General features: G+C 35.5%; 1 protein-coding gene across 14 annotated transcripts in view; it reads right to left on the reverse strand.

Annotated features, from left to right (window-relative positions):
- Positions 1-23122, reverse strand: part of MBNL1 (muscleblind like splicing regulator 1) — a 181016-nt gene that overhangs the window by 136567 nt on the left and 21327 nt on the right. For 11 of the 14 annotated variants that reach the window (XM_070945525.1, XM_070945520.1, XM_070945524.1 and 8 more), the window contains one exon: positions 12124-13116. The exons of 1 other annotated variant lie outside the window; for it this stretch is intronic. In XM_070945525.1, coding sequence (XP_070801626.1) covers positions 12124-12297 — 174 coding nt within the window. In that variant the 5' untranslated portion in view covers positions 12298-13116. Of the gene's footprint in view, positions 1-12123; positions 13117-13256; positions 13333-18434; positions 18517-23122 lie in introns of those variants that run through there. 2 more of the 14 variants (XM_070945521.1, XM_070945522.1) reach the window with 2 other exon arrangements.

The raw sequence follows: 23122 nt of genomic DNA on the forward strand, positions 1-23122 counted from the left end.
AGGGATTAAGTAAATAAGTACTGACTGTCCTGGATCTTCTTTAGTTTGTTTGTTTTTAATTATTCTTACTCATTCTTTCTTTTTGCAGGGGGAGGAGAGACAGACATTGCTTTGTAAATGACATTAAGTCTCTTAGAGGTTTCAGCTATACTTTCTGTTTATTTCTATTAACTAAGAAATGCAATCCGAGGAGACTTGGATTGAGACTGGGGAGCGCACATGTCCTCATGCTTTGGATTCCCAGTCTTGACCAGTTTTTTTCAAATTTGGCAACTTTTATGATGAGTTGACTTCTGTTCCTGGGATTCCTCAGCCACTAAGAAGCCCAAACATTTTTAAGTTGCTAAGTTTGAAAACACTGGTCTAGACTCTAGGCATGAACTGCATATATAGTTGTTTCCTTTCTTTTTCCTATTATTGTATTACAAAAAAAGAGACATAGAGAAGAAACATGGACCTCCTTGCCACCCAGTTAACTCATCAGAACAAATTAAAATTAAGATTATGGTTCAATTATATTCAAGAGCTTTCTTTACAACCTCATATATGTTTGCTAGGAAACCAGTTCTACTAAAATCAATAAAGACAGTAATGATTAGGCTGTTCACTGGAGCATCTATTATGCACCAACTGTTTTCACAGAAAATGTGATTTATCAGAAAACAAATACACTGAAAAACATTGGAAACTGTTTTTAAACATCTCATACAAATCAGCAAAGCATGATTGCAGGTTTTAGTTTTTATAACACAGTTTTTCTTAATTTCAGGAATTAGCAAAAAAACAAAAACAAAAAAAGAGAAGCAGGCAAAAAATTGGTTACACAAAAACATAAAAATCCTCTAAAATGGAAGGTCTAGTATACTACTCCAACTATTTTTTAAGTAGCTTTGGTCCAAGAAGTACTTAAAGAATAATATGGAAGCAAATGTTTACTTTGAGTAGGTTCAAGGGCTCTCTTCACTTGTCAATTTGGAAAAGGAAAGTTCACACTTGAATTCAATGCTAAACCTTGACAGTTATTTGGCTAACACAAACTCAGCCTTTGTAATGTTTCTCCTTAATGAGATAAACACTGAACATTTAAGAGGCATAGGCTCATTTTACGGTTGCAGTATGGCAGATGGAGTGAGTATGGGAAAGGATAGAGCTTAAGCCTCTACTGTCTTTAAGATGGAGGAAGCTGATCCACTACATTTCACAAGGTTATCTTCATTGTTTTTAATGCATTCATGATGGAAAGGAATCTGCAATATGCCAATAAACAGCAACAGGCAGAGATATCAGTGCCTGCTCACTGGGGCATATTGTGATTTATGGAATGTAGCTGTCAATATAACTAACATTCATTGGCTTCTGAATAATTCAAGCTACGATGAACATGGTTGCTGCTCTTTTAACTGTTTACTAGCATGTGATGCTTAGAAAATATAATCTCTGACACATATTTTTTTTCTTTCTAATATTTTGTCAGCCTTCCTGCAAGGAATTCATAACAACCTTAACCCTATTAAAGCCCCAAACTTGCTATAGATTTCTATTAATTTGCTGGTAATTATCTGATTTGTGTATTGTGGAACCGTCTATCTATGAAGATCAGTCTGACTCCCTTTTTGCTACAATTTTGTCAGCTATTAAAGATCAATCTGTTTTGGAGAACTTGCCCTGGTTTTATTTGAAATTGTCATCTTTTTTTATTTTCTTTCTATTCTTGCAATGGAGTTATGCTTTTATTCTTGGATGGGTCTTGTTTTATATTGTTTTTTTCTATGTGAGCCACTAAGATTTACTCACTTTTGTGGTGGCACAGAAAATATGTTTAGTAAGTTTAGTAGTAAATGGTTTTGGTGATAATTTTGGAAAAGCCTTGATATATTCCCAAACCTGAGTGTACATCACCCACCAACTTACTGTTTCCCTCAAGAATAAGACCCTGTTTTATATTTTTTTTAACCCCGAAATAAACGCTTGGCCTTATTTTTAGGGCAGTCTTATTATTTCGGGGCACATTGAGCAAGATGGGGCTCCTCTTGCTCTCTTACCTCATTTCCAGCTCTGCGTTTAAATTTTCTTAGTGCATGCGCTCAAAAGCCCTATTGGGCTTATTATCAGGGGATGTCTTATTTTTGGGGAAACAGGGTACAATCACAAATTATTGATCCCTGATGTAAACCAAATCACTGTCATTATCATCCATATCATAAATAAGAGAACTAAAGTTCTAAAGAGAGTGATTCAGCTATGAAGCTTCCATAGAGATAAGATTCCCTGCATTGTATCAATTAGAATTAGATCCAGATTAAAATTATTGGCTGGGTAGCAAGAGACTTCAGTGCAAGTACCTTGCTTAGGTTGCCCATTACTACTCTTATTGTTTGTATGTATCACCTCTCACTAGTCCACCTATTCTATAGCTAGCAAAAGTGAGCAATATCTCAGGTGATAGTTTTTCAACTGAATCTGGGACCTTCTTCATTCAAAACATTGGCTGGTCAACTCATGATCAGTGCTCTCTCATACAAACGCACACCTATCTATCTTGCAGAACAAAAATTCCTATGTTTGCCCTATTTTATTATTTTATTTTATTTTATTATTTTTATTTATTTATTTTGTTTATTTATTTCATCAAGCATGTATTAGATAACAGATGTAAGTATAAACATGAATATAAATACATGAAATGGATACGAATAAAAGGGAACATTAGGACAGGGACGGTAGGCACGCTGGTGCACACCCCTTAAAGGCCTCTTAGGAATGGGGTGAGGTCTACAGTAGACAGTCTAAGGTTAAAGTTTTGGGGGTTGGGGAAGAAACCACAGAGTCAGGTAGTGCATTCCAGGCATTGACCACTCTATTGCTGACATCATATTTTCTGCAATCAATTTTGGAGCGGTTTAGCGTAAGTTTGTATCTATTGTGTGCTCGTGTATTTTTTTGGTTGAAACTGAAGTATTCATTGATAATTTTATGTACTACGCTTAGGTAGGACTGAAGACAGTGAAGTTCTAAGTTGTCTAAGCCCAAAATTTCAAGTCTAGTGGTATAAGGTATTCTGTTGTGAACAGAAGAGTAGAGACTCTTCTCGTGAAATATCTCTGGACTCATTTGATTGTATTAATGTCCGATATGCAGTGCAGGTTCCAGACAGATAAGCTGTATTCAAGAATTGGTCTAGCAAAAGTTTTGTATGCCTTAGTTTGCAGTTCAATATTACATGCATTTTATTAAATGCAGTGATACCTATGAGCATTGCCAAGCTCTGAAATCAGCACAGCTGATGGTTCTGCCATTTGAGAGTCCCGCTCAGAAAGTGTAAAATATTCTAAAAATAGCAAAAGGATATTGAAATATATATGTCTCATAATTCAAATGTACCTATAAGCAAGAGTTAGAAGCACATTTTGCTTTAAAGTTTGTTCACTTTTGTAAGCCTACGGAGATTTCAAAAGGTTTCTTTAAGGATAAACTTGTCATAGTTTTGTTTCAAAAAGACAGGATTTTTTGTTAGTTCATTTGCTTATTTTTACTTAAATTCACATAACAAAAAGTCATATTTTTCACTGTTCTTTCTAGTATGAAAGGGTAAATTTTAGGAACAATTTGTTATTTGTTATGTTGTCATGCATTCCATTAATTTAACATATTAATATATTTTCCTACTAGAGTGTTAGCACAATAAATACAATTCAATAAATGACTCATCACTAAACTTTTTTGTTCGTGATATGGAATATATAATTTATTATTATTACTCAGTAAAATCAGATTTGTTTCAGCAGAGAGGCTAATTTCCTTTAAGTGACAGATGCATTTACAGGGGAAAAATGTACTAAATAGTTTTCATTTAGCATAAAAATATTTACAAAAGAACATAAAATCAGTGTTTTATTTTATAGTCAAACATAGACTGTCTGCATTAACATCAATTAAAGAATTCTCAATTATTCTTAATCGTAAACAACACAGATGTATTTGGCATCAAATTTTGAGTTTGATAAACTTAGATGCCCAGCCTACATTTTAGCTAATGACTTTCCAATTAGGCTACAACAAATTGCTCTTCTGCCTTTAAAAATATGTAAGAAAACTGGGCTACTGCTAAATATGACCACCTGGCTGGACAGGATCTCTCATGTTTCACCTATTTTGAGACAGCTGCAGTGGCTGCCAATCCATTTCCAAGGCCAATGCAATGTGCTGTTCTTAGCCTTTAGGTAGCATAGTGTGATTATCTCAGACAACAACCTTCCTGTCCTAATTGTGTGAATTTATGTGAACTACCCAGGATTGATTTATCAGATTATTATATATTTTTTGTAATTAAATAGTAACTTTTACCAAATTCAGGTGATATTATTACCGTATTTTTCGGAGTATAAGAGGCTCCGGACTATAAGACGCACCTACCTTTTTTGGTGAGGAAAACAAGAAAAAGAAATCTGCCACTGCTTCTGCCTCCCAGCAATTTTGCCTCATTGCAGCAAACAGCAAGCTTTACTTTCATTTTCGTTTTCAGCATAGCTTGATTAGCACAAGAAAAAAAAAATCTGCTCCCAGCAATTTACTTCCTTGCAGCAAGCTGCAGAGGCCCGCACAGCAATAGGCAATGGCAATCCCTGCAACCTGAAACAGCTGAGAGTTTCATGACATTTTAGTAATCCTACGTCCTAAACTTGAGGTTTCATATAAGAATTTTGAAACTGGCTTGGTTTTAAGAGATCTTAAAATTATTTTAAGAGCTATTTTGAAATGTTGATACTCTCCTGTGAGACTTTACACCTTTGCAAAAATGTTGATCTCTTCTTCCTGGTCTTATTTACTTTATTTGTTATTCCTGTGTGTGTTTGTGACTGCGTGCTTATCAATCAGGATTTGATATATCATCATCTGTACAAAATCTGTTCCATTTGAATCTCCTGGAGCCTTTCAAACTTGTTTGCTAAAATAGCATAGAAATAATATCCTTCTCTGAATAAATTATGTACCTCTATATCTTCCTGTATATGACACTTTTCATTGTAAAAGACAGTATTCTGCTAATGTTTATTAATACTGACTTGTATCTAGATTTCCATAAGGGATATGGGGAAACAGAAAGATCAACAATTTCCTCAACTGGGAACAAGAGGATATTGATAGCCTAAGATTACAACTGAATTCATGTCATTGTCTTGACAGGAACAATGCTTAAATCAGGTAAAACCACAGCCCTCTTCAGGCATTCTGTACTAAAGGGGTCTGTCTAAGTTACTAATAGTAGTAACTGTGAGAGGGATCTTAAGAGTCCTTGTGGACAATCATTTAAATATGAGTCAGCTGCAGCAGCCAAAAAAGCCAACATAGTTCTAGACTGCATAAACAGAGGGATAGAATCAAGATCACGTGAAGTGTTAATACCACTTTATAATGCCTTGGTAAGGCCACATTTGGAGTACTCCAATTTTGGTTGCCATGATATAAAAAAGATGTTGAGACTCTAGAAAGAATGCAGAGAACGGATAACCATTTGTCTGAAACAGTACAGGGTTTCTTGCATAAGCAGGGGGTTGGACTAGAAGACCTCCAAAATCCCTTCCAATTCTGTTATTCTATTTATTCTATTCTAAAGTTAAATATTCCATAAATATTACACAAATAACATCTTCCTTCTATAAACATGTACATGTCCAAAATAAAAACCAAAGACCCTAGTTCACTAAAAATTTCATTTGTATAATCAGTTATACCGAAAGTGTAAATATCCATGAGAGAAAGATATTATTTGTCTGACATTGCCAATGGAATTGATTTACCTGGAACACTCAGTACAGTGGTCATGTAATTACAGAGCTGGATGTAATCTAATCTAGCCTCATGCAAAATCTACATCAGTGTCACTGATAGGGGACCATCCAGATTCCACTTAAAAGTCTCTAATGAAGGAAAATCACAACCAGTGAGACAGCATTAGGAAATTTACAGTCAGATAGCTAACACTGTCAGGTATATATCCTAAATTTAGTCAAAGTCCCTATTCCTTTAATCCACTGAATTGCTCCTAAATGATGATATAAGAAAAAAACAAATTTGCATTCTTATCACCCCCTTCATCAAATTTACTAGATTACTATCCTGTCATATCTTAATTATTGTTTGTCCAAATTTAAGGTACAAATTGTTTCAACCTTTGAAACCTCCTCACAACATTTTCCACAACATTAAGTATTTTGTAATTTAATTCAACAGCCATTCATCTATTCGAAATAGTAACCCTTTAGAAACCAGCCTGACCATTAAAAGTTAATTTGACAGATGCTTAAAATAATATCAGGTTAGGAACAACAAGTACCTGAGCTATATTTTTTTAGGCCTAGTAGGGAGACAATCAGGAAGGCTTCTATCACGTTAGACTGAAATCGACTATACTCTAATGTACAAAAATAAAATAAAATAATCCATCTTCAAACTGAATTATTTAAAAAATTGCAACATTTGAATGGCTTATTACAAATATCCTCATCTTGGAGAGCATCACTATACTAATATCTTGATTAAAAATATTCAACTTTGGCAAAATATATGAATTTCCATAGATTTTCATTTCTGGATTCTAAAGCAGGGGTCCCCAACCACTGGGTAATGGATCATCACCAGTCCGTGACTCACCAGGAACCAGGCCATGCAGGTGAGTGAAACCCCATCTGTTCATACATGAGATCCAGGTAGCAGGCAAAACCCCTTGCCGATCCATGGAAAAACCACCTGGAACTACTCTTGGGGGGCAGCTCTTGGGGGAAGCTGTTCTAAAGCATCTAAAATTGACCTTTCATCTTATAATACTAATTATTACTATTATCATCAGAACCATGGAAATAGTTTGAACTACATTCACGGTCCGTAGCTAACTATTCATTTAAACACTATATAGTCACACCTTTCACCAAAATAATCTGGCTGGCATATTTATTTATTAAAACCAAATGAACAAATAAATCAGATCATAAAATCAAGATGTAAACATGCTATAGTGCACCCCCTTGAGATAAAAAAATATTCCACTTCCAATTATTGAGCCAAACAATGACAAGAAGTAATGGATCTTGGTTGGAGAAGTAATGGAGCCAGTTGAAGACTGGAAACACCCAATCTTCAACTGGGCTAGCTAGATCTCTCCATGTCATTCACCCCTCCCCCCAAAAAACCATGATTATTCTTATGATTATTTCATAATAACCACTGAAGTATGAATTCTAATTTTGTAATATAATTGGGAAAAAAGTTATCTACAATGCCCTATGTATCCATACACAATTAACTATGTATTCTTTTTAGCAAGCTTTTCTATTGAGATGCAGATATATATTTAGGGCTGTGCCTGCTTTGAAAATTATTCAGATATACTTTAAACCTCATAAAAGAACAGCATCCCTGCTATTCATTATAGCAGTCCAACCATTTTTCAGGTATCTTTCTGGGGAAAAATGTACTCAAGTGAATATATTCTTTAAAACAGTGATATCTTTTTTCAGGCCAAAGTGAAACCAGAAAACCAGCTGACTTTATAAATAATAGAAATATGTCAGATTTGTGCAAGAACTCAAATACTTATTTAGATTATTTTTGAAACAGACACCGTTCTGGTACTTGTTGCATGTTATGTGGGAGGAAACAGAGGAATATTCTATATCTAATGCTCTGATTAAGCAAGAAAGTGAAAGTTACTAAATAAAAATATTAAAACTGAAAATATTTAAGGATTATATCTATGTTATATCTATCTATCTATTTATCTATCTATCATCTATCTGCATTGTAATTAGCAATGATGAGTCTTGCAATCAAGCCAAGGGATGGACATTATTTCAAAACATGTTTCTTGAGGACAATACTAATCTTTACATCCATGTATCCTCGTGTTTGTGAAACATAACAGCTAATGCACATCAATTTGTCTGATATTTGGACCACATAGATTTATTTATTTTTTAAAATATATACCTAATATTATAGAAAAATTATTTACAAAATTATTTAGGGAAACTTAAAATGATAAAACTCTACCGAATCAATAAAAAGAATAAAAGCACTACATTACTATATGCTTCTCATCAATTTTTAATTTTACCAACCTCTGCATCCTGGAATTATGTCTTTAGCATTGATTACTGGGGATCAGTTTTCTTATACATCTGAATGCTTGTGGGAATGGCACACTAATATGAACAAAAACTGAAGTTCTTTCCATTAGAATTTTCTATAAGTAAACTCATTACGTACACAGGCACATTAAGACAGCCGAATCTTACAACAATTAAAAAAGGGGGGAAACTATAGTGAAGACATCCATTTAAAAAGCTCAATTTTTTGACTCTCATCTATGATAATTGGTGGGGAGGGGCTATAGTAGGAAAAGTGATGTCTTAATGCATAGGTATCCAGACATAATCATGATAATTGGAAGAAAAAAAATGCCCCATGACATCATAATATCAGATACAAGTGGTAGGGTTGGCATAAGGACATAAAACACATAATTTCAGTTGTCCCACAATCCCCAAAGGCAGATACCTATCTTTTAAAGCCTGCTTGCAACAGAAGACTTAACAAAGCAAATCTGCAGTGTCATGTAACATGCTCCACTCAAACATAGTCATGCTTAATGTTATGGTCTGGATTACAGAACCAAATGAACCCAAAGTTCATTTTAGTTGATCTGGCATTTTGTGCCAGCCATTAATACCTACAAATGTGAGTTAAATGCATGAGAGCCAATTGGTATGCCAATTTGCAATTAGTTATTACATCAGTCAAGTTTATAAAGATCCAGAAGATATATGTTTTACAAATGGGTCCCACCAACTATGGAAAATGAAAATAAAGCAAGCTATGAAAGATTGTCAGCAACCTTTCAGGGTGACTGATTCTTTGAACTTTTAAAAAAATAGCCAAAAAGCTTCACTCAGCCTAACTAAATATTTATAAACTTATTTATCTTATTTATTATTTTGTATATTCCTTTCCATATACAAAGTAAGTGATTTCTGAAAGATTTATTTTGGAAGTTTGACAGTGCTGTTAAATTGGGTCTTTGGAAATCCCATAGAATTTCTGTTCTTTCAGTAGAGACTTCCTTCTACCCAACAGACTAACTAATATAACAAATATTTTCTGATTATCTTCATGTTTGACTTTCACGAGGTGATATATGTGGGATTGCCTTTAAATTAACTAGAGAATGAGAGCAACTTAAAATGTTAACATCATTACACTACAGAGCAGTAAGACAGGTAATAAAACACTCGAATTTTTCAAAGCCTCATTAATAATTAATATATTTCCAAGTTATTGTTGATTTTGAGTATTCTACATTTGTTGGCCTTCTGATAATATAGAGCTGAGCATCAATGATTCTCCAGATTTTGTAGAACAGAAACTCCCATCATTCCTTCTTACTGATCCTGTTTTCCTCATCTCTCCCATAAATCTATTTAATATTAACCGTTTCTGATATCTTCCCCTGTAGTCTGTGCTTTTTTGAGCTGAAGCAAATACTCAGATCTTAAGCGCTCTTTTCAGTAGTAGCACCCCATTTTCAGTAGTAGCACCCCATTTTCTGGTACCAAGCAGTTTTTTTTATATGACCACAGGACAATTTGTTGTATTTATATTAGTTTTAAAACATTTTACAGTTTTTATTGATATAGGACAATGATGGTGAACCTATGGCACATGTGCCACTATATCGGTGGGCACGCAAGCTCAGCTGATTTTTGGGCCTTCTGGGCCCACCAGAAGAAGGGAAACAGGCTGTTTCCTGCCTCTGGTGGGCCTCGGGGTGGTGGGGAAGGCCCATTTTTCTCTCTCCCCAGGCTCCAGAGCCTCTCCCCAGGCTCCAGAGCCTTTCTAGGAACCTGGGGAGAACGAAAATGGCCTCCCTCCCTGGAGTCCAGAAATGGCCCATTTGCCAACTTACGGTGGGACTGGAAGGCCCGTTTTTTGCTCTCCCCAGGCTCCGGAGCCTTTCTAGGAGTCTGGGGAGGGCAAAAGCAGCCTTCCCTACACCCTCTCCCAGAGGCCCTCCGGAGGCCGGAAATGCCACCGGAAGTTGGCAAACGGGCCGTTTTCTGTATCCGGAGGGCCTCCAGGGGGTGGGGAAGGACATTTTCACCCTCCCCAGATTCCTAGAAAGGCTCTGGAGCCTGGGGAGAGAGAGAAATGGGCCCACCACCCCTCCCACGCTCCCCCCCCCATGCTCCTGGCACGCGATGGCAAAAAGGTTAGCCATTACTGATATAAGGGATCTTCCTCTCTTCTCCTATATACATACATACATGTTTCTGTAAATATACATATGTATATACATATATATAATTCTGCATTACTATTATAAGTTATTGAAGAATCTCAGCTGAACTGGAAATAAGTTGTAAAATAAATATTATATTTACAAATGTTTTTCACCTGGTACAAATAGCAGGTTTTTACATTACTGAAGGTGATTTGGGGAAAAAAAAAACCTGTATCAATTGTCCTTAGAGTCGCTGGCAATAAACAAATCATATTTCCATTTTTGGAAGGGCAGGTCCAATCCTAATAAGACATTTAGTTCTATTGCAGAATTTGACTTAAGAAGAAACTGTGGCAATAAATCTGCTGTTTAAAAATTATAATATGCCTCAACAATGTATGAAGTATAAAATCATCTGTTATGTATAAGTAATTCCAAAATGGCAATATATATAAAATATAGATGTGTATATCTCACTTAAAATTATCCTGTAGCATAGCACATCCAACTATAGGCCCTGGCTAAAGCAAACAGATGAAAGAATTTGCTTCTCCCAGTGTAACTGGGAATGTCTACTGTCCAGTCCATCAACATAAATGAATCCAGTCATACATGAGGCACAGTTGAAAATCTGCCCCATTGCAGTAAAATTCCAAGTCCAAACATGTGGTTGTAATAGTAGTACTATTTCACTTTAATGAAAACAAGCAAAAGCACATATTTCTCTTCCAGTCTATCTAACTGCATGTTCAAATATTACAAGTATCAGTTCTTTGCAAATTATTCAACCAGTGGAAAAGGATCTACATGAATCATTCATTTATTATTAACCGCATCATTTTCTGTTACACACAGGGCTGTCCTGTCTCTCAACCAAATTCAGTTAGCCAATGCAGTTTATTCTCTCATAAACGAACACTGTCTGCAAGAGCAGAATGAAACAATTCTGGGATACCGGGGTCAAAAAACAGGGATGGAAAATACCATCATGTAAACCAATAAAGGTGGAAACATATTTGTAAACAGTATCTTTAGACATGTTAATCATTATTCTTCCAGTGAAAAAGCAAGGCATAGTGAATAGTGCCTTAACTATATATAATACAAAATCCATGATCTTCTCAGCTAACTTTTATACAAGTGATCCTTGCATTGACAGTATCAGTAACATGTTCAAATCCTACACAATTTCAGGATAGGAAGTATTCTCAAATCTTGAACTTCAACCCTGTTTCTCTTACACAGCAGAAATCCAAACATAATGACACTCAGGAGCAACTAATTATTAAAAGACATTGCTTTCACTTTTTATTTTTATCCAGCACACACAAAGTACTATATGAGCCCAGTTTTCCATTTTTCTTTTTGAAGGAAATCATGCTGTCCTTAAGATTAATGAACTTACTGCAGCATGAGATTTCAAAATAGTTCTACTTTAACATGACTCTTTGAGAAGGCAAGGTGCATCCTGTAATAGCACATACCTTCATTAGTATTTAAGATGCAACCTGACTCTTTGTTTATTTGTTGTTTGTTTTTGTTTTGCACTATCACAGATTAAACACAACTCCTTTTCTAGATTAGCAAATAAACAACTTTTAAAATTCCAACAAAAACAGAACATAATTCTACAATAAGGGCATTTTCAAGAAGACAGAAACTCATCTTTCTGCAAATTTCCTATAGCTTTAAAACAAAATTGCTACATCATATACCCATTCATAAAAGCAAACATCTGGATGATTTTATGATCTGAAATTATTACATGGAACTCAACAATTTGGCTAATATCAATGTTCTAGTTATTGCTTTTGCCTTATATCTTAAAAAGAATGATAATATTTACTCACTTTCAACGAATCAAAGCAGGCGATTACGCGTCCATTTTCAACTTGGCAGCTTTTCGATGGATGTGCAAATTTACATTCCGTATCTGGTCGTGAGCAAGTCCCTCTTTGGAACTCTCGACATACTTCCAGTGTTAGCCATTTTGTGTCCCGGATTGGTGTGACACTTACAGCCATGTTTAGATTTTACAGGTAGTTAAAATTGTCAATGAAATGAACAAATTAAAAAAGGCCAAACTGATAAGACTGGAAATGATGAAAAATGTCACCTCCAAAATATTTCCCCAGTTCCCGAGCCCAATGGTAAAAGATGTAAAATTGTGTTGTTGCGACAGCAAGGAAGAGATATTCCCTCTAGAAAGTCACAGCATGAAACTGTCAATCAAAATGGGAAGGGGGAGGTTAAACTTAGAGAAATGCTAGGATCAAAAGTAAGAGGAGCATTTAAAAGTGTGCCTTCGAACTAGCCTTGTGCTCTCAGTAACCCATTCTGAATGCCGATTTGGAGCCCCAAATGCAAGCAGCAAAAAAACGTGGCAGACCCTTGGACACAGAATTTTTCAAGCTGCTCTCAGGAAAAGTTTGTCTCCACACACAGCTGAATCTGCAATAATTATTTGTTCTTAATTTTTGGTGTGGTGCAATTGGTAATGATTAGTTTGGCACAGACAGATGCAGCAGTTTAAAGCAACAAATCAAGAAACCGGTTTGGATCTTTCTTTCTTTTTTTTTCCTCTCCTCTCGGATTTTTCCCCCCCTTTCTTTTCCTGGCAGAAGACTGCTCACTTTTCCAGCGAACTTTTATTTCTGTAAGATTAACTAAAGCAGCCTAGGGCAATGCCTGATGCTTAGAGGGGAGGGGTGGCTGGGCGAGAGGTGAGGGTGGATGTGGTGTCGTCGCAGTCTAGCTGGCAGCAAGCAAGGCAAAAGCAGAGACTGCTCTAGAAGCGAATCCAAGCAGCAGAGACGTCAGGAAAGGCACTTCTTAGTACCAACCTGTAGAAAAAACAGATAGGTTAAAATTTACCAAGCAGCATTTCACTGATGTCTCACAGCATAATCACGTTGCCATGTGCTCCTTCAGTCTACTACTTTACAGCACGATACTCTTTTTCCGTTTCCAATAAAATACTTACAGTATAGCATATTGCAGCCAGCCATCACAGATTTATTAAAAAGGGGCCGTTTTCCCCTTCTGAAGCAAGGCATGATAGAGAGATAACCAATCACAGATAGGGTTGCAGCAATAATCTGGGCAGGAAGCCAATAATGTAGGCTGTCTTATGAAAGGTCGCGCCTGTCAGACATTCATTACTATGCTGTAAGCAGAGAAAATGTCCATCGGATGCTACTTATTCGCTTGCAAGAGGATGACCATGTGCGGGCTTTCAATTTACCCAACATGCAGTTAGAGGATTAAACCATGTTAGTTTTTAAATAGCTTCCAACAAGAGCCCAAGTTCTTGTAGCATCCAGAGAGAGAGAGAGCAAGGAGAATGGAAAGAAAGATCAGGATGAGGGACGAGCAAGCTTCGTCCTAGCAGCTCCGTTTTAGATTGCTTTCCCCCTGCTTTGCATCGAACGAGCTCGGCAGGCACAGAGCACGCCTACTGTATCTGACAGATGAATATAAAAGGAAGAGGGGAGTTCAGAAATGGTACAGTCTCCTGACCTATCCCATTCACTTCCTTCCAAAGCTCAAGTCCTGCCTCTTTCTTCCAGAGAAGGCAACACTTTTTTCAAGTGCTACAGAACTATTCTCTTCAGTAAGCAGAGGCGCTAACAGCAGCGCCAAGGCAGGTTAGCTTGGAACAAATGAAAAACACCTTCCCCACTACCCTAGGCAAAAGCCTGGCTTTATAGCAAGAGGAGGTGGCCACAGAAAACCTGGCAACGCAGCGACAAGCCTGTATCTGGGACTAAAATAACCTCATACACGAAGCTGGCAATCTACTTTCAACCACAGGAGAGGATTTCAGATCAACATTTTCAGCAACAGCAGCAGCAGCAAATGCCAGCAAAGCTTCCTAATTCGCAGCAGAACTCGTAGCTTTGCTCTTGTTGGCTTAAAATGGCTTCTGTTTAGGGAGCAGTTCACTTTTCATTTTTCTAATAGGGCACTGTTTGCCCAGCAGGGTGGGGAAAAATGAAGAAAAAGTTGATGATCGTTATTATTATTCAGAGTGACCAAGAAATGTGATATTTCTTGACCCTTGGGGGGAAAGAACAGCCATTGTAAATTTTATAAATCCAATTAATTTGAAGGGCATCCAGAACATTTAAGTAGTTTTTGTTTGTTTAGTTAACTGGAGAAGCACTGTTCCTTGTGCATTCTCACAATCACAATCACATGATACCATGCTTATTTAACCTCAAAATTCATTGTCACTTTCAATAAATTCTTTACCCATTCTTTAGATCAAAACATCTAAAACTTGAGAAAAGAGTGATATAGGGCAGTCCCATGCATGAAAATGCCTTTCTAATTCTCTATCCAAAATTCTAAGTTTCTTTTTGCTGGCCGTCAACATTATTAAAAAAAAAAAAATCAGCAAACGTAGAACTGTGTTAAATACAGTCATCTCTCTCTTACAACAATCAATGGAGAACTAACAGTATTGCTCTGCTCTTTTCCTTCTGTTGCATTTTTTAAATCATTTTAAAGTCACTCAATGAACTGTTGTAAATTGAGGACTACCTTACTCAAATTATACCTTTTTGAGTTAATCGTGTTTATTCCCTGATAAACCGACTGACTGACTCTTCAAAGGAGAAATCCAAAGCATAAACACATGAAAAGGCTGTTGATTCTAAAACATTTTCACATCTACCCTTTACTATGCCAAGAGACATGGAAAGTGCCATTGTATCTTTTTTTTTTTACTTGTATAGTATCAATTTAGCCACAAAGGACAGAGAAATACAATGAACCTGTCTTGTTATATCAGTTGAATTTGGTCTACAAAAAAAGTGAGCTTTTTCCAAAATGTGCTACAATCATTAAGGTCCACTGGCAATATTTATTTAGGTTTTCTAAGGAAAAAATACCCTTGTCTTATTTTTAGAAATAAATCAAGGTGGCAAATATATCTAATACTCCTTCCTTCTATTTTCCCACAACAACCCTGTGAGGTGAGTTTGGCAGTAAAAGAAATTGGCCCAAAGTCACCCAGCCAGTTTTCATGCCTAAGGAAACAGTCTCCTAGTTTCTATAGTCTAATGTCTATTCACTTTAAATGTTCTTTAGAAGAGTTAAGTTCTCTTCTTTCCGATCAGGACTAGCAAACCTCCAAGATCTATTCTGATTCTGAAGTTTCAATATGTAAGCTATAACTAACTGATGAGATACAAGTTAACAAGCTGATAATTTCTGACTTCATTAGAAAGTCTGCTGCTGTTAAGATCATTGTGTGTTATCCTCCAGATAACACTGATCTGAATGTTACAGGACTGTCTTCTGGCTTTTCCAGAAATTAATCCTCCAACTATAAACAATAAAAATTTTTTATGATTTTTGAGGGGAGGTTTGCCTCTAAAAAGTCAATTTAATCTGGAACACGGTGTACAGCAACGATCAGAATTATGTGGTCCAGATGTTCCATTCTGGTGTTTTGGAAAACAACAGATTTTATACATCCTCACCATAAAATGTGTAATGTGTTACTTGCAAAAAAAAAAAAAAAAATGAAGAGAGAAAGAAAGGGAACATTTTCTTGAAAAAGTATTTATATATTTTTAATACTGCTATAATGCCCCTTTAGATATTATAAATTATTGAGCTTTCTCAACATTTTTATAAAAAATCTGTAAATACTAATAACAATGTTTCATACCGATTTTCTCTTCAACACGAGAAAGAGGAAAAAAAATAGCATGTACCTGTAACATTTTAGCATACAATTTAAGGACAATTACCACTGCCTAAGAACACTAGGATTCTGAATACAATAAAATTTCATTTGCACTCTAAAGAATAAAATGTATTAATATAAATGTCAAATAATAAAGATTATTTGAACAAAATAAGTGGAATTCACCCATGTTAAAAGTTAATAAACAAAAGACTGTAACACAAAATGTTCTAAAATAAGCATCTTATCTACTCCTGTATACAGCTTCTAAAACAAAACTGAGCATCCAAATTCCTGCACAATGCCCACAAACAAAACTATCCTACCTTTCCACTTCTCTCTGACCTGCAATTTATTTGTTTGTTTGTTTGTTTTATTTGTTTTTATTTTAAGACATTAAATTGCTCAGCTGGAACTTCTCCCTTTATGAAATCAAGAAAATCTATAGTTTAACTTTGTAATTCTGAACACAGCAAGAATCAAAATATCTTTGATTTTTATAATCACAACAAAGGACCTGTACAACCCATTCCCCTCTTACCAATTTTTGCCTGTCATTTTCAGCTTTCTATCTAAGATTTATTTATGATCCTAGTAGACAATAATTTCTGAATTTGGGTGAACTTTAGCCATTTGGCAACAAATCCATGCAGTTGTTTCATTTGTTTATTTTCATTTGCCAATCTGAACTGAAAAACAGCAATGAGCACTAAGCTGCACAACTGTATTTTCATTGTTGCCCTTGTGATTCCCTACCCCCATTCCAAATTTGCCTGGACAAAGTCTGAAAACTCTTGAACTGCAAATATTTAACTGTCATTACTCAGAAATAAGTTCAAGGTTCTATCATCAGGATATCCACTCATACTGATGCAACTCTAACTTTAGTGATATACACCATGTTGTATTCTAAGGATATATAAATTTAAGAGATTTGAGAGGATAACAGCATGCTCATTCCGAATTTTGCTTACATCTGCATAAATCAATTCTCAAGTGCTACAATGTTTTGATTATGCCCATACTTTCTGTTAACAGAATTATGCCTCTCACTGAAATGGCACTACTGTTGTTGCAAGTAATAAGAGATTAATAAATATTAACTTGAAAGAACGTAAGCAGTACAGAAGTTATCAAAAGAGAATCATTAGAAGAATGATTCTATACCAGAATCATTTATACTTGAAATATTTCTCAAAGCAAATTTTACAAAGTCATGGTGACTTTTTTTCATTACCAGGGGTGAAATCTACTTACCATCCCAACCGGTTCGGAAGTGCACGCACAGTGCCACGTGCATGCTTGGACCCTCTGTGCATGTGCAAAGCCATCTGCGCATGCGCAGAGGGTAAAAAACAGGTTATTTCCTGGTTACTTCGTCGGGCCCTAAAAACTCATTTTTCCCAGTTAGCCAGTCTGTCTTGATTTTAGGGTTAGTTTTAAAATTTTAATATTGATTTTAATTGACAAGTTTTAAATTATGGGCCAAATTTATAAATTATTTTAACTTTATAGTAACAACGACCAGGCGGGTGGGCAGCCATCACTACCGGTTTAGCCGAACTAGAGCATTTCACCCTATTCTTTACTATTGGATATGAAGATCTGAAAGTATCAAAAAATAACACTACATTGTTTTATTAAATATCCAATCCTTTTCAGTGTCCTATATCACAATATAAGATCTAATCAATAATACCCAATTATAATTTCCTCCCAGTTTTATCTAACAATGTAATTTAAGAATTTCTTGAATCATAATTATGATGAACCAAGGTAATAACTCTCTTGACTATTAATTTGTACAAAAATTGTAATAATCTCTGGTCTATGGCTGTTGGACCGGTCTTTCTATGAAGAGCAGAAAAATTATTTTTGTGCTCAATAAAACTCTCTAACAAATTTAAACATCTGTATAACTCTGTATCAATGAATTTGGAACCAATTTACATAAAAGATCCCTTATTTATCCTATTTATCTGTAAGCATTTATATTTATATTTTTAATACTCTAAGCATAGCAGGAGATAACCCAACTCACTTTTCTGAAGGGTTGTTTTTTTTTTTAAGCTTAAAAAAAAAATCAGAAGTTACCAAGTTACAAACAGAGTATCAGCTCCTACTAATTACTTTATTAGAGGCAATAACTTTAGGTAACACAAATATTCTATAGTGAAACCTCAAAACATTCTGGACAACTTATGCACTTTTGTGGATATTTTATAACTGTCTCAGTGAGACACCCATTTAATAAACAGACCAGTTCTCTCATGCTCTCTAAAACCAAATGAGTTCTAGCTCAAAATGACTACCTACTCCTGATTTACATATTATTAAGGATAGGTTAGAAATTCTTGTCATGAGCCTGTATTAAAACTCCATTACAGAATGTCACAGGATGCAATATAAAATGGACAGGCTCAGCTGGCAAAAAAATAAATATAAAAGCAATATGTCACAAACCTTCAACAGCACAAAATGTAAAGGTTGCGGGCTAAGTGTCACAACTGGACTGCAAAGCCTCTGCTGTGGGAATGGCTCAACCCTTTAAATAAAAAAAACATTTAGTATTTACAGGGCAATCTTCTAAACTCTTCTTGGCTTGTTTACTATCTATGATGAATGGTGTTACATAGTCAAATTGATCTAAGATACCATTCTGCTCATTCTATTATCTCCAAATAGACACACATCTCAGCCCTAAGACAACAGGACTTTAAAGATAACTATCCAGCTTCTGAAATCCACACAGTAATAAACAAACCAATGCACTTGTAGATAAGTATAATTTGATTAAATAGTTCACTAACAACTTTGCACCTGCATTCCTAAACAGTTTCAACAGTTTCAACAGTTTTAATTAAAGGTAGCTCTATGTAAAACATACTGCAATAATCCATTGAAGGATTATATACATAAGGCCGTGATGGCGAGTGTGCCACAGGTGGCACGCATAGCCATATCAGTGGGCATGCGAGCTCAGCTCCGGCGTGCATGCGCACACCGGCCAGCTGATTTTCGGGTTTCCTGGGCCCACCAGAAGTATGGAAACAAGCTGTTTCCTGCCTCCAGAGGGCCTGGACGGAGGAGGCCCGTTTTTCTTTCTCACCTGGCTTCAGGGCCTCTCTAAAAGTCTGAGGAGGGTAAAAATGACCTCCCCCCGGAGGTCCTCCAGAGATTGAAAATGGCCCATTTAACAACTTCCAGTGGGACTGGAGGGCCCGTTTTTTGCTGTCCCCAGCCTCCAGGGCCTCTCTAGGAGTCTGGGGAGGGTGAAAATGGCCTTCCCAATCTCCCCGATGGTCCTCCAGAGGCCCAAAACAAGGTGTTTGACAATTTCCGATCCCACGACCCCCATGCCCCCACCCCTCCTGGCACACAATGGCAAAAAGGTTAGCCATCACTGACATAAGGTATGTGTTACTGTTGCTAGATTTGACATGCTCTGGGGGGGGGGGGAAATTAGCCTATAGAATTTTAAATTGTGTAAGGGGATCCTGGCTATTATCATTACCCATACATTTTGAACACCAACATTATATATAGAAATATCCCCAAACTTTGATTCTTCAAAAGAGCTGTATTCTTAACCAGGAATATTTCTGTCACCTAAATTAATCTTCTACTCCATGATTGCCTTGACACTGATTCAGGATAACTGTTAAATGTCATATGCAATTACCTTCCATTCTGAAATTATTTCTCAATAAAAATTCAAGTAGAGATTATTAGTATAAAGAAACAATTGTGGGTAATACAGTACACCAATCAAAGCATTAAGCCACATTTTAAAGTAACTGACCTGAAACTGCAAAGTGATAGTGGGACATTTTGTAAGAACATTTATTATTTTATTTGATGAGGCTTCTATGCTGCTCCAATCCTAAATGATTCTGAGTAGCTTGCATACCTAAATACAGTAATAGGATTAAAATATACTACTCAAAAAAATAAAGGGAACACAAGCAGAAGGCATCTGAGATCTGAATGAATGAAATAGCCTTATTAAATACTTTGTTCTTTACATACAGTAGTTTATACACTGCTCAAACAACTAAAGGGAACACAAAACTACTGTATGTAACGAACAAAGTATTTAATAAGGCTATTTCATTCATTCAGATCTCCGATGCCTTCTGCTTGTGTTCCCTTTATTTTTTTTTGAGCAGTGTATAAGCATCATATACAAGCCAAACAGAAACACTCCACACCCTGCAGGAGACATGAAAAAGCCAAGTCTTAATTTTCAAAACTCCAAGACAAATTGGGGCTGATTTAATCTTCATTTAAATGCTGTTTCAGAAAAGCTGTACAATAACTGAGAAGGCTTTACCAAGTGATCTCTGCAGATGACACACTTAAAATTGTAGGGACAAAGAGAAACCCTTTTCTTCTTAATGGAATCATGGGGTGTAGATAGCAGAGCGTTGAAAGTGCACTAAATGAGATATGGAGGACATTGTCCACATCACTCTGGGAATACATGTATTTAAGTAGGAAATATCATGGCTACTGCTGTGGAGAAACAGAAAAATACTCCAGGGTGAAACTGTCAGACACAGTGTGATTTACAAGTTCAAATGAAACCCTCAAAATATGCTTGTCAAATGCTTACAACACCTCTGCTTTGTTTGGGAAATTTTATGGTTCTGGATGTACCTAAGGCAAGAAGCCTATTGAGACTTGCAGGCTTTAATTTATGGATTATATTTTACAGCCCATGGTAGGATATTTCAAAATTAATATTCTGTACTACCCATACAAGAAAAAAATATTGTGTATTTTTTTCTACTCGTGGACTTCAAACAACTAAGAAATTCAATGGAGAATCAGTTCCAGATTTTTCTGAACCATTCGGTTAATTCAGTACTGCTAAAATCTGAGATAAGGAGAAAATAAAGTACCTACAGTAAAAATATATAAAGTTTTCAATGTTATTGTTAACATTGTTTCTGCTATTTTCATGTTTATTATAGAACCTTTTTTTAAAAAAAAAATTGGCAAGTTCTTTGTTTATAGTTAGTTATTTAGGCTATTTCCGCATTCAGATTAGGAAAATAGCAGTTACTTTGGTCAATGTAAAGTCACATTACTTCCTACCCATATAATCAAAGAAATGTTTGGACTTCTCCTATTTACCTAAGCTGTATTTTGTATAAAATTAAGGGCTGTTCAAAGCTCTAAAGAGGTACTTTATTTGAAGCAACTTCTCTCCCTTCCCCCCACTTTCTAAAACTGAAACACCTCTATTACTCTACAGTGCTCCAAGCTCTTTTCCTGCTATTGCACAAGCAGGAAGTAGATTCAGTGCAGGTGCTACTATAACTGCCAGATAGGCCTTAAAGCAACATTAACACCTTCCTCATGCATATCATAATACATCCACCCTGCAAATCATACTGTAAAGCATGAATAACTAGCACAACCCTAAATAAACAAACATGCATGTTTGTTTATTTAGAAACATCACAACAATGATGTTTCTTACAACTATAGTGGACAACTACTGTGTTGTATTACTTGATTTTCCAAAGGAAATACTGAAAATATATAAAACTAACTAAGATACAGTTAGTTCAAGCTTTTTTTTTAAAGATCCCAAATTAAAAAGTCATGAAAATTAGAACAGTTGCAATACTATTGAAACAGGTTTTAGTTCTCCCGTAGGCTTGGAATACTACTGGGAATCTAAGGGCTACTCTTAGCCCCAATGCTGAAAATTTGAACAATAATTATCTACCAATCCACACTGGGCCATCATGGTAGATTATGGATGGTAATCTTCACAAAGAGGCCTTTCTATTTCATGTATAAACATGATGAATAAATATATACTATGGTGGATAGATTCAAGTTGCTGCTGGTAATATGTACGTATATAAATATAAAATAACATATAACTAACACTAGCTACAAATTCTGATTGTCAATATGTATCTAATATAAATATGCAAATATTCCACAATCAATTTTATTATTTCTTTATTTATTCAATATCTATAGCCACCCATGTCTGTCAATCCAGATTAAATATACATAAGAGCTAGATACCTGGCCAGTTAGCTATAAAGTCAGGAAATGAGACCCTTAACACATTCGGCACCCATGTTGATATTGTATACTGATATTTCACATTCAGTATGTCAGATCATAGTTCAATATTTTGTAACATCAGAAGCAGTTAAAACCTAACCAAATTAAAGAGTAAAGCTTCTGCTTAGTATCTAATGTGAACTACTGATGCAAATCACAAATACAGATGTGAATTTTCATTTCATTTCAAAATTACATTTTATATATAATAACAATCCAGAGTAATGAAAGTTGTATAAAGCTATGAGATAATTTGTCCATAAAATGAGATGAGTGATGAAAAAAATAAGAATGACAGGTCACGGTACTACACTGTCTGAGTCTTGTGAATACAGTTTTAATAGCATTAAAGGTTATAAATAGTACAAAAGTATGATAAGAATGCTTTGCATGAACTCAAAACTTTCTTACAGTCCATTCAAATCTAAAGGATTCTGTAATCAAATCTGTAAATGATTCCAATCTAAAATTTATAAATTCCAAATTAAACTATAAACTCTTTTTTTAACGATATAAATAATAGAAGCAGAAAGTTGACTTAGTATTAAGATTAAACAACAATGAAAAAAATCAACTTTCTGAAGAAGTGAAAGCCCTTTGTTACTCATTTTCATGACTCATTTTCATGGGACAAGCACTTTTTTAATAATGTAGATACCACCCTTTCTGGTAAAGTCCTTCAATTGCATCTTAAATCTTACACTAAAAGGGTCATTACAAAAGTTGTTCTACTTGATTCTTAAATATAATGGCAGCACAAAACTGCAAAGACTTGTTGCAACAGTCACCAGGAGTCAAGACTGTAAGGCAGCACAAAAAGAGAATAAGAAAGATCACTGCTGTCAAACATTAAGACAGGCAGATAGATAGATAGACAGATTTCTACAGTGGCCATGGCAGCTGATGAATTCTGGGAGCTGAAGTGAATAATGGAAGTAGACAAAATTGGGAAATCTTGCATTAAACCATAGTATGACATAAAAGCACCTAAGCAATTACTCACAATATCACAATGTTCTACTTTCGAACATCTAACCTGACTCTTTGCATTGGTAAGC

The sequence above is a fragment of the Pituophis catenifer genome, unplaced genomic scaffold, assembly GCF_029215685.1.
Source record: "Pituophis catenifer annectens isolate HBS135680 unplaced genomic scaffold, rPitCat1.0.hap2 SCAF_6, whole genome shotgun sequence".
In the NCBI taxonomy this organism is placed as follows: Eukaryota; Metazoa; Chordata; class Lepidosauria; order Squamata; family Colubridae; genus Pituophis; species Pituophis catenifer.